Source organism: Hyperolius riggenbachi, chromosome 1 (assembly GCF_040937935.1).
Source record: "Hyperolius riggenbachi isolate aHypRig1 chromosome 1, aHypRig1.pri, whole genome shotgun sequence".
In the NCBI taxonomy this organism is placed as follows: Eukaryota; Metazoa; Chordata; class Amphibia; order Anura; family Hyperoliidae; genus Hyperolius; species Hyperolius riggenbachi.
Window position 1 is genome coordinate 219,273,795 of NC_090646.1, and position 12,845 is coordinate 219,286,639.

Consider the following 12,845-nt stretch of genomic DNA (forward strand, 5'->3'; position numbering starts at 1 on the left):
AGTGCCAGAAACCTCACTGTCTCAGAACCTTTCTCACATTCAGTGTAGTTAAATCCCTTTGCTTTGACAAAGTATGATACTGTTCAGCCCTTCTGTTCATAATAAATAATACTGAATAATGATTTATGTAGTACAATCCAATCTGTGAGTACACTAAGTTACTGTACAATTAACCTCTTTCCGACCGTGTCACACCGGTGGGCGTGGCCGCAGCGGCAGCCTCAGGGCCGCCTAACGCTGATTGGCATAAAGTCCTGGGGCCAGCTAATGCAGGAGATCGCGCGCAAGATGTGCACGCATCTCCTGCTTGGGGGGCGGAGCTCCGCCCCACCTTCAGTCTCCGAGCGGCTATTGCTGCTCAGGAGACTGTTAGATGGCGTGGTCGCCATCTATTTCTATGTACAGCGCTGCGATCGGCAGCAGCGCTGTACTGGGGACAGTCGTGTCACACGGCTGTCCCCCTGGGGGACAAGAGACCGATCGGCTCTCATAGGCAGAAGCCTATGACAGCCGATCGCTGTAATTGGCTTGCTGTGGGGAGGGAGTGAGGGAAGGGATTTAAAGGAACAGGTTTTTTTTTTAAAACGGCAACAATAATATTTATTAAAAAAAAAATAAACATGGGGGGAGTGATCAGACCCCACCAACAGAGAGCTCTGTTGGTGGGGAGAAAAGGGGGTGGGGGGGAATACTTGTGTGCTGTGTTGTGCGGCCCTGCAGCTTTGCCTTAAAGCTGCAGTGGCCAATTTTACTAAAATGGCCTGGTCACTAGGGGGCTTTAGCCTTACAGTCCTCAAGAGGTTAATAAGAAGCTCTGCAACTGAGTTTCTACACAAGATTGGGAAAACGGACAGGTGAAGTGAATATAAACTTAGAAGATACCTTTCCTGGAGTCCCATATTCTGATTTTCAATTTAGGGCTGAAATTTGAAGACTGCGGTGTAAGCAAACAGCCATTTTAGTGTGATGTAAAATCTGGTTTACTTAGCTCCCACACAGGGAAATATTGACTTTTGAACTACTCTGGGTATCAGGAGTGTTTGCAGAGCCAGATACAAGTGTTTTAGCCTCTAATTAATTTTCAGTATGACTTATTTGACTGACAAATAGAGAACAAGTTTATTAACCCTAGGATTTATTACATGTACATATGTTTATCTCATCGTGTCGCATGTCATAGACATTTCATTGACTCTTGCAGCCATAAACTGTGTCACACTCAAAACGCCTATCAAATATTAACTAATTTAATATTTAATGTGTGAAAAAAGAATATTTAGAAATATAATTAAGATAAACAGACTTACCTTGACATCATTCATTTTCATTCTGGTTCCTTCTTTCCCCACAAAAATGTCATCAATGTCCACAAGAATGTATCTATCCAGAGACAAGGTAAGCCTCTTGTTAGAAAGGAACGATATAGCATCCACAAATATGATCTTATGTAGCCAGTAGTTCAAATTATTGCAGAAGAACATTCTTTGAATTCCATCATGAAGACCAAAATCATGTATGACTGTGGCAAATAATGACATTTTAGACAACTGGGGTGGGTCACCAACAGGCATTTTTACTTTTGTAAAAACTACAGGTTGATAAAATGAGTGGTTAACTTCAAAAAGCGTCCACTCATTTCCAAGCCAAGGACCTTTAAGAGTTTTTGCAGGTTTTGTTATATGAAGCAACGGGGCAGTAGGATTAATACAAAAAGTCTTGGCAGGCATGCTGTTGTGTATCATAAAAGGCAAGCCCTTTGAATGAAAGCTTTGAGCGCTGTTCTCTGTTCCTTTAAGAAATCCAATTACATTAACACCATACTGGATGCAGTACTTATCCAACAACTCCTTGTTCCATGTGTCCATGGTGATGTACTTCATGAAGTTCTCATATATAATTAGTGCATATTTTCCAGTGTGGTTGTCCGTTAATGGTAGGAGATCTCCCTTTCCAGGGGCTATTTCTGCATGAAACTTAAATCTACTTGATTCTAGAATTCCTATAATGTCTTGGCCAAGTTGGGAATACTGACTTTCTATAAAAACAAGGATAACAGGCTCAGTTGAGAAAGAAACTGAAGGTTTTCCAGTTCTGTGTTCAAAAAATTTATAGGGTAAAGATTCAATATCTCCACATTCAATTTCCATGGATACTTCAGCTATTTCGTTGTCTTGTTTATAGCCAGTGTAGAGGTAATAGGCGGAGATGACAATGCTTACCATGCAAAAAGTGGCAAGAAGCAGGATGGTTCTTTGAAAATGTCTGTGAAATTTCATGATATAACTCATAGTGAGCTAATTGTTGTAGCGAGGTGTCAGAGAACAGACAGGACTTAGTATTTCATTCCTGTCCAGCCAAATAATTTATGTAACCATTGCAGCACATCTGTCGCTTTCCCAAACACTTCAGAGAATGTGAAAACTAGAAGAAAGAGGAAAAATATATTTTTATTTACATGGTGCTTACATTTTATGGGCTGCTTGTGGCATGATTAATTTTGGGAAACAGCTGTCAGCTTGTAAATTTATGAAACATGTATGCAAGAGAACCTGACAGAAACACTAAATCGAAGCGAGAATGAGAGCAGACTGTAATTAAAAGCATATGCCTGCCAGTTTAACACATAAAAAGTTATACTGTAACACATACTGCAGCTAAACTCTCAGCAAAAAAAGCTGATAGTAAAAATAAATATCATCAGGACACTGTGTGCCAACCTGTGCACACAGCCTTCTTACATAGTTCCAAAGGAGTGCATACCACATGAATCTCAGAAGCTTAGAGTACACCTGTCATGAGCTTGGACAGTGTAAATTGAGTATGTGATAAAAAATACAAATAATTCAGAGTGTGCCAGTAATGAAAACTGTCAAATGTTATGTCAACATATTAGCTCCCCTACCAACCCCTCTCCCCCTTTTTCATTTTTTCTATAGCATTTTGGCTTTTCTTGTGTAAGCTCTTTTCACCTCTCAAGCCTACTTATCACTACTTACTGTAATGGGCAGCTTCACTGACCAATAGAGAGGTACTGGAGCTCAGCTCACTTTCACTTTTATTTACCCCCAGATTTAATCAGCCAGTATCTGTAGAGCTACTAATTGTTTTGACTTATTGTTTACAGAACTAGTGATGACTGTAATCTGCTAATTACAATTACGCAAAATTTCATGTACATTTTCCGAATTACAGCCATACGTAATTACGATTTGGACATTCAACTGATTTCATGTTATCCATTTGTAATCTTGCGTAATTTTGTGACGACTTTAGAGGTTGAAAGTAAAGCCCGCATACATGCTATTCTCAGCAAAATTGCTATGCATGTTAAAGAGAAGAGTGGAAACAAGGCAAAAAAAAAACTTGTATTTTTGGAGAAAATGGATTTTAAAACTCAGAAAAATTACAGTTTAAAAAACATTTTTCTGTAGCATTTTTAGCGATTTTCTCAAAAACTGCAAGGTCTTTTTTAAAAAGACTTTTTTTTCCACTTCTTGTTCCCACAATGCCCCTTAGTAAATGTAACAATTTTGGTGATGATAGCATGTATAGGGGATTTTGATATTAACCTCTTAAGTCAGCACAAAATTATGTAAAAATTACACGAAAATTGTAGCAGGCACCATTACCCTTGCATGACAATAAGTCAATCACGAGGAACAAGGACTGTTATATTAAGCAATATGTAGGCTAGATGTTAAAAGGGGTTAATATTAAAGGGGGAGAATATGGCGAGGTGTGAAGAAGATGGCAGGTAAGGTTGGACATCAGGAAAGGTAGTGATAACCTACAGAGGGCACAGGAAAATACGTTTTCATTCAGGATATTGATTGCAGATACCTGCACAACATCAGAACAGAAGACAAAACTACCTTAGAAAATAGCATTGCTCATGATGATACATACATGCTACACCAAATCTGAATGTACACCAAGTACTTACACAGTGACTGCATATGTTAATATTCAACACTGAAGAAATGAGATAAACCCATGCACTGGTGTTGCAGGGTATTAAATCGTGTACGTTACTGTCACAGACAGGACCTTATGTTGTCATTTGTGTTTTCATCATATGTAGCTGTAAAAACTACTTAATGAAGTTTCACAATACTGGCTTTAGAACAAAATCAGAACATTTACAATGTACCGTATACATCTTCAAAACTTATCCTTCAAAGATTAGCAGTTTAAGAACTTTTACGCCTAAACTGAGGTAAAAAAGGGTGGCCCACGATATAATGGCCAGGAGCCATTAAGATAGGTAAATGACACTGAAATCTTACTATGAGCTATGTAACGGTGACTTACCTACCATATATAATTTATGTTACGACTGTCAACAGTAGAGGTACGGGCTGTTTTTATCCTATGTACCAGAAAATTTTGGACATTTACCGGTAAGCTCCATATTGATTCAGCTAGACGCGATCAGAATCAGGTAAAAAGAGCAAGATAAAATGAAAAAAGTACACAGTTTTTCAGATTTCCTCCTCTATGATCTTAAAGAGACACTGAAGCGAAAAAAAAAATATGATATAATGAATTGGTTGTGTACTATGAATAATTACTAGAAGATTAGCAGCAAAGAAAATATTCTCATACTTGTATTTTCAAGTATATACAGTAGTGTTTTTTCTAACATTGCATCATTCTCTAATATGTGCAGATTACACAACACTCAGCATTCAAAATGATTATTTCAGAGCAGTCTGTGAAGTAATGACCTCTCCTCTAGCAGAGAAAAAGTAAACAGTTCACTTACAGTTGAGATAATAAAAGTCAGATAACAGCCCTCTCCATGACTAAGTCAGTCGGAGAGCTTAATGGCTTGTTTGCATAGCGATAACAACTGGAGTTTCTCAACTCTTCCTGTACTGGAAACAATTAGACTGATGTATCTGATCTTAATGTTTTATTTCTTAGCTGTACTACACATACAAATCATAATATCATAATTTTTTTTTCACTTCAGTGTCTCTTTAAGCTAACTACAGGCTGACACTATTTAATGTACAGAAAGATTGTTGTTGATCATTCTGAGCAACAGGGTTAGAAGCGATCATTGTATACACATGCTGCTTGGCTATAACCAAGTAATCTCTTTTGTTCTGTTGAAAAAGTAGTGATGATGAGTGGCTAATATGTGAGCAAGACTCATGGCAGGAAGAACAATACTGTTAATTGTTGTTTGTCATTTAATGATCTGTCTTGAAGACTCACTAAGTAATACTGTGAAACATCTGTACAGACCTGGACAATCACTATTGTCAGGGCCGGCCCGCTCATGAGGCGGGGTGAAACTTTTGCCTCAGGCGGCAAAATTCCAGGGGCGGCACCCGCCCGTCCGTGTGTGCGGGGAGCCGGCCGCCGAGCTGGAGGGGTAGCTGGCAGGACGGGGGTATTGGGCCTAGCGGCGGGGAGGGGGGTCGGACCCCCCCCTCCCTCGCCTGGGTCCCCCGTCCTCCGCTCCCCTCCAGCCTTAAATACAAGCAGCCGCTATGTGTAAGAGGCAAAAAAAATTTTCTTTGCATCAGGCGGCAAATAGTCTAGGGCCGGCCCTGACTATTGTTTCTAATAACTCTCTGCTAATGAAAATCTAGTGTCCATGTGTAGCTTTCAAATAAACAGTGCTACTATGGACTAAAAAAAATGCAAATTTTATTCAGCTATTTACACAACACTTAAAGAGACCCTGAAGCATCATAAAATACGTCTTTTTATGTTAGAATCCTCTACAGTAGCTTCAGCCATGATGATTCACCACATCCCCGCGGCCGTACAAAGTCTTTATCCCCCCTGAAACCCCCCGGCAGAATCCCTCGTTACTTCCTGGAGGAGGCAGAGCTTTGGGCTGTAGCTCTGCCTCCAGTCCATTCAATCTCCGCTGATCGCCGCTTCTCCCCGCCCCTTTCAGTCTTCTTTTACTGAGATGGGTGGGGGAGAAGCGGCGATCATCGATGATTGAATGTACTGGAGTCAGAGCTACAGCCCAAAGCTCTGCCTCTCCGGGCAACAAAATCTGTGACTTTGAAAGTCATAGGATTTTGCCCCGGGATTTGGGGGGATAAAGACCTCGTATAGCCGCGGGGATGCGGCGAATCATCGCGGCTGAGGCTACTGAAGAGGATTCTGGCATAAAACTACATATTTTATGACGCTTCAGAGTCTCTTTAAATGATGTTGCTGGCACAATGTATAGTTACAATACTTGATTTTGGAATAAAGATTCATCTTTCTGCTTTCCTAAAGTGTCAGCACACAACTGGACTGGGCAGGCTGCCAGAACACAACTATCCCAAACTTCAGCACTGTAACAACTCTCTCTATGGCTGCAACAATTCAAGCTATCCAAAAGCCAGCCAGGGGCTCAGATAAAATCAAGGAATTTATTTGTTGATCATAGCAGCCAGTCAGAAAGTACAATAAAGCTTAACACATTTCAAGCTACTGTGAGCTCCTACTCACAAATCATCATTGCGGGCAAAGAATATTTAGTGTGTGGACATAACTTAAGGATAGGGCACTATACAGTAAGTACAGTTATCCTTTAATGCTTCACCGAGTCATTTGAAATCTTGTGCAAATAATTATTTGAGGGCGATTTACAGAGATATGAACCAAAAGGGCTATAAAGTGGATTGGAGTTCACTTTAAGTATCCAGTTTTGTGTGCGGAACCTTAAAAAACATAAACTTTTCTGCATATGCTATGGTAAAACCCGAGAAGAAAGGTTCACTTCAGTGCACAGGACATAACTCTTCGTAGAGCAGACCGCAGGGTCCATTACTAACTAGATGCATAATTATTTATCCAGGCAGCAACAGCTGGATGAACATGAACATGAACAGTTCAACAATGTCAGCTCAGACTGCAAATATGCATATTTTCTGCTTTACAATGACTCATGTCTGTAGTTTCTGGAGGGAGAGCAGTTTTTGTTCTTCTGCTCGTCCAATATCACAGGTATAATGGACACATTTGCAGAATGCATGTTTCAGGTGTGTGATTTAAACACCAGTGATGAGTGAAAAAATGCCGATATTCTTTTCGCATTAATTTTCACAAAAAATAATATTGAATTCGACTTTTGAGTGATAATGCTACTAAAAATCATTTTGTGATACTCTTGAGATTTTTCACATTTTTTACGGTAAAATAATGATTTTTCGTGATTTCTGCAAATTGTTGCATCAGAAAGAAAACACTGTTTTCTTTGACCATATTGCAAAAATAGTATGTCTTTTCCGGAATATTTTCTCGAAATCGAAAACAGCATTCTCAATGCGAAAATGACTTTGGCGAAAATTCACAAGCAACACTGTTAGACAGTCACTACAGATGCATGAGGATCAATAGGATGCCAGGAAACTTTTACTTTAGTTGTCCTTTAAGTGAAACGTCCTCAACTACCTGTAAATAGTTTAAGTACACTACTAGCATTATATAGGTTGCCATTTTACTAATTTTGTAAGACAATTCTTGCCTTGTGTAATCTGCTCGCACATTCCTCTCTTAGATAGGGAGAGAGGTGAAGAAAAACATTAATATGTCAGCACATACACTACCATTTATGATACGGCACACACCCACACAACACTCACCTAAGTTCCATATACTGCAAGAGCAGGGCAGTTTCTAGGCTAAATTGCACCCAGGGTGAGGGTGTAAAAATTGAGCTCCCCCCCCCACCCCATGGACTCGCGAACCCTTACTCTTTAGGGACAGTCACACAGCCACAGGTCACAAGTAGATCTGCCCACTTACTAGTGACCAGCCGCTCATCCAGGAGGAAGCAGGGACCAGAAAAACACACAGGAGAAGAGAGCCCAGAAAGCCGACTCCTCCATGGGCGCCACGCACTGACAGCCTGTCAATTAGGTGTCATCACGCGGTGGTGACGTGATGATGAATTGATGTCGTTCACAGGCAGCCCAGCAGGAGTCAAGGAAGGTGATCACATTCTTTCTTCTTCCACTTGGCTGCACCGCGCGTTACCAGATCCCTAGAGGTTATGTCTTTCTGCCTGCACCCCCTTCTTCTTCTACTTGCCGGTCTGCACCAGAAACAGCCCTCTGCAGGAGTTAAAAGACACCCGAGGCGAAAATAAACTAGTGAAATAAACAATTGTATCTATCTTCCTTCTCCTAAAAATGACTTTTTAAGCTATTCCGCCATTTTATTTTATGTTTAAATCTACTTTTTATGTTTTAACTGTTTTATTGGTTTTGCTCAATTCACACATGTATTATGCCAGAGCTAAAATCTATGAACTATTGGCCCTTTTTATCTCTTTCCTGCTCTCTCAGAAGCCATTATCTGCTAGGAAAGTGTTTTATAGTTGGAATTTCTTATCAGTGAGGGTCACACTGTTGTCACTTCCTGCTGAGTCAGGACTGAGTCAGCCACTTACATACCTGATATTTAACTTTTTCAGACAGAGAATGAAAAAAAAGGAACACAGCATAGTCATTTGTGTGCTTGGCACTATACATACACATGTCTATCTCCTTATGTCACATGCCACCTCGGGTATCCTTTAACAGTGAACATTATATCTGCATGCTTACTTTGCTTTGATCTGCATATAATTCCACAGTACTTCTTGCAGGACCTGGCAAGTACGAGTGTCAACATATACTGCTAGTTTATGTATTTATGCAATTATTGAACATAAATGACAAAGATTTACTTGTCCAGTAAAGTGGAACAGTCTGTATGCCAAACAGTGTATGTTTGCTATGGTTAAAGTGGCCATACACTGGCCGATATTTTGCACTGATTTCCGGATGATTTGATTAAATCTGCTAGAAATTGATACAGCAAATGACCCCTAAATGACTGTAGATTGATCGAATCGATTGTAAGCCAAAATTGGTCAATTCGGTTGATCGTGCAGGATGGAAGACTTTGCTCAATTGGCAGCGGGTCAGGACTGCATCACTAGTGGCATTCGATTTCACGATGACAGCAGTGGAGCTTACTCTCACCTGTCTACTGACCTGTGTCTTCTCTCAACACCCAGCTCTCCACCACCTGTCTCTCCTTCCTGTAATATTATTGTTTAGTATTATTATTATATAGTATTTCTGCAGCGCTGCACAGAATATATTGTCTAGTTACCTAACTGTCTAAGTCCAATTTAGGGAGAAGACAATTAACTTATCTGTTTATTTTTGGGATGTGGGAGGAAAACAGAGAGCCGATAGGAAACCCATGCAGACACAGGGAGAACATACAAACTTTGTCCAGATAATGCCCTGGCTTGGATTCAAACCAGGGACCCATCGCTGCAAGGTGAGAGAGCTAACCACAACACCCCCATGCTACCTTCCTGCAACTTCTCTCCCGCCACCTGTGTCATGTCACAAATGCTGGAGGTCAAACACTAGAGGTCTGTGGTGGTCATGTAAGGTATGTGCCACAGTGCCACAGTGCCTGTAGTGTTTGGCCTCCAGTCAGTGTTTATCATGTGATACAGGCGCCCAGGATATGGCCAGTTTAACAAAACAGTGCAAACGGAGCTTTGAATGTTTGGTACTTTTAAACCAGGAACAAACTGAGTAATACAAGTATTAATGTTCAATAACATTAAAAAAAAAAAACCTTGTGTGAGACCAATCTATGTTTATGACAATTTTGCAATAATGAAAGATGAATTCCCTATTGTTTTTTTTTTTTTTTTTTTGCACAGATATGTTACTATTTATTCATTAATTTAATTCGGGTACTTATTATTAGGTTTAAAGAATTTGTGATTTACCAAGGAGCTGTGGCCTTGCCGTGCAATCACCTTATTTTATTCACATAAGCCAATGAGTTGGTGCGGCCAGTATACAGTACATATAAAAGAGAGAACATAGATTGGCCTCAAGCACCATTTCATCTTGGCTAAATCAATAATATCTTAATTGCACGTACAAAAGGTCAAATCACAGAGAGGCTCCTTTAAGGAACCAATACACAGATAGTATTAAAAAATGTTTTCTGCACAGAAAGTCAACATATTAAAACCACCAGAGCCTTCCCACATGTCCCCTCAATTGTTGCTAGGCTTACGTGCATGGAGTCTGTCAAAAAAGACGCCTATGTTCCATGCATGCAAGCCCAGACCACCTAGCTGTCACTCAACAGCACACCACCATACACACAGCAGCTGCTTCCCCCTATTGGGGATAAGTCCTGGGGATAAACGCAATGAGGGCAGCATTTCACCAGTAAATAAACGCAATGAGGGCAGCATTTCACCAGAAAATAAACACGAGGGCAGCTTTTCACCAGAAAATAAACGCAACGAGGGCAGCATTTCACCAGAAAATAAACGTAATGAGGGCAGCTTTTCCCCAGAAAATAAACGCAATGAGGGCAGCATTTCACCAGCAAATAAACGCAATGAGGACAGCTTTTCACCAGAGAATACACGCAATGAGGGCAGCTTTTCACCTGCAAAATAAAAATGAATTTACTCACCTGGCAGAAGTCTCCTCACCCGGCCGGCTTCTGGTGTGCAGCTCCCTGGACGATCCTCCTGCATATCTCCCGCGCTGAATGGAATAGCAGGGCTACGGGAAGATGGCGCCCGAAGCCCTGTAGTGAAGACACAAATAGTCTCCAGTGCAGGGCTTCGGACGCCATCTTCCCGTAGCCCTGCTCTGCCTGCCGGAAGACTATGCAGGCTGGAGCGGGGCTGCGGGCTATGAACTGGCACGGCATCTATATGGTGGCCAAATGAGCAGCGATGGCGTGCTTGCAGATGAGGCTACACGTGCCGGGTCTGACATCGCTGCCTATAGCGTATTCATATAAGAGTAAAAAAGCATACAACAAGCTTCATGTAAAAATAACTATGCATAGCAATGTATTTTTAACAATGTATTCCTTAAATGACTTTTGACCACCACCAAGCGTACTTCAGACTATTCAGAAAGGTATAAAACTTAGGTAGTTAGAGAGCATATACTGTGAAGCTTAAGTGATTTTTATTCATATCCACTTAACCAATATTTTACATACAAACATTAATGTTTTCTTAGCTGCGTATAAAAAAATCTGCATCTGAAGTGGGATTTAATACCGATTTGTGGTCATTAAAAAGAATGCAATATGTTTTATGTGTCTAAGCCCATCAGAGGGAGAGTGAGTATTGGTAACCAATCAGGCTCAACCACATTACACTAGTCTGTCCTTTTAAGAAGCTTAGGCATTGAAAGCATTTGTGAACTACACATCTCTTGGCATTCATATGAATTGTACTACATGTTTAGCTGTCTGCCTGAAGGTTGATAGATTACCAAAAGATTGTTTTACTCACTGCTTAATTCATTTGAAAGGGACACTGAACAGAGCTGCTGCAAAACTACCTAACTGCTGGGCATTGACACTGCACAGTCTATTCTTAGCCTTGCTTTTGGGCTTTTTATTCATTCATTGATTTTTACATCTTTGGAGTATAAGGTATGAATTTTTAGAAAAAAATGGATTTATTGACAAGTATTAGCAGTACATTAAAACAAACCTAAAGTAAAAAAACTATGAGATGACTAATTGTGTGTGTTGTACTAAAGGTAAATTAAACACAGAACTGAGTCTCATATTTTTATTCAGTTAAGGAGTTTTATTTTAAGACTTCATAGCAGCAACGACAACTCAGCCTTGTTTTAATGCCCCTTTGAATTTTCCAGTACCAACACCTTATCGGAAACCTTCTCTTACTCATAGCTGTTTTGGCTTCTATTTACTTTTCCAGAATCCAGCTTTATTTTGACAAGCTGCTCCACAAGCTCATTTACTCAGAAACAACTCTAGTTTTTTAACTCTTCCTGTACTGGAAAACAGAAAGGAATGTAAGACAATTTCTTAGTAGAGCTAGTACTAAGTGCACCTATCTTTATCTCAGCATGGCATATGTAATTTCAGGTTTGTGTTAAAGATGGTTCTTAACATACGGGGAATCCTTTAATTCTGTTTGCTTACGTTACAAAACATAACACAAACCTTTTTTTCTCAAAAATGAAAAGACTGAGAACTTATTTGGAACTATGAATGTAAAAAAAATATTTTAAAGGTAACCAAATTCAAATAAAAGTAAAATAATTAGGCCTAATGTAATGCATTGTTTTTATCTTCACCTGGAAGCTCAAGATAAGTATCAGCAATGGCCAAACCTGTTTGAGGGTAGACATGTCTCCCATGCAAGTCCTGATTTAGTGATGCAAGCATTGTGGAGAGCCACTGTACAGCTTGTATGTTTTTACCTTTGAAGACTAGATAAAGCAATTTGTAAAAGAGCTGTGCTGGATTACTTTGGAGAAGCAGCATTGTAGAGATGGCCAGTTTATTGTTCAAAAACAGGAAGAATAAAAATGTTAACTCCTGAGAATACCACATTTAGAGCACATCTATCCAGGGGAGGACTGGGAACCTTTGGCCTGGGGGGAAAACACAACCCATAGGCCCTGGGGGCGTGACCATGAAATGATGTGGGCGGGGCCATCTACATGATGCTATAATGTCAATATGGACCAAAAATGTCTGAGGAATGTCATGACTCACGAAGAATTAGGGCAGTTCTGATGGTAAAAAAGGTCATACTCAGTACTAGCAAGACATACATAATAAAGTAGCTAGTGAAATACAGGTAGTCACCGATTAACAAACGGGATAGGGAATGCAGGTTCATTAACCTGAATCAGTTCTTAAGTCAGAACAGTGTCATTTCTGTGCCTCTTTTGTCCCCCTCTGTGTCACCTGTTTCCCCTGTGCCTTTTTTGTACCCTGTGTTACCTCTGTTTCCTGTGTCTCTTTTGTCCCCCTGTGTTACCTCTGCTCCCCTGTCCCCCTTTTCC

The 12,845-nt window shown here is 40.3% G+C and overlaps 1 protein-coding gene across 6 annotated transcripts in view; it reads right to left on the reverse strand.

The window, feature by feature from the left end:
• LOC137571489 (bifunctional heparan sulfate N-deacetylase/N-sulfotransferase 3-like) overlaps positions 1–12,845 on the reverse strand; it is a 353,270-nt gene that overhangs the window by 260,706 nt on the left and 79,719 nt on the right. For 4 of the 6 annotated variants that reach the window (XM_068280713.1, XM_068280686.1, XM_068280694.1 and 1 more), the window contains one exon: positions 1,308–2,421. In XM_068280713.1, coding sequence (XP_068136814.1) covers positions 1,308–2,288 — 981 coding nt within the window. In that variant the 5' untranslated portion in view covers positions 2,289–2,421. Of the gene's footprint in view, positions 1–1,307; positions 2,422–4,315; positions 4,338–7,767; positions 8,076–12,845 lie in introns of those variants that run through there. The other 2 variants (XM_068280704.1, XM_068280722.1) reach the window with 2 other exon arrangements.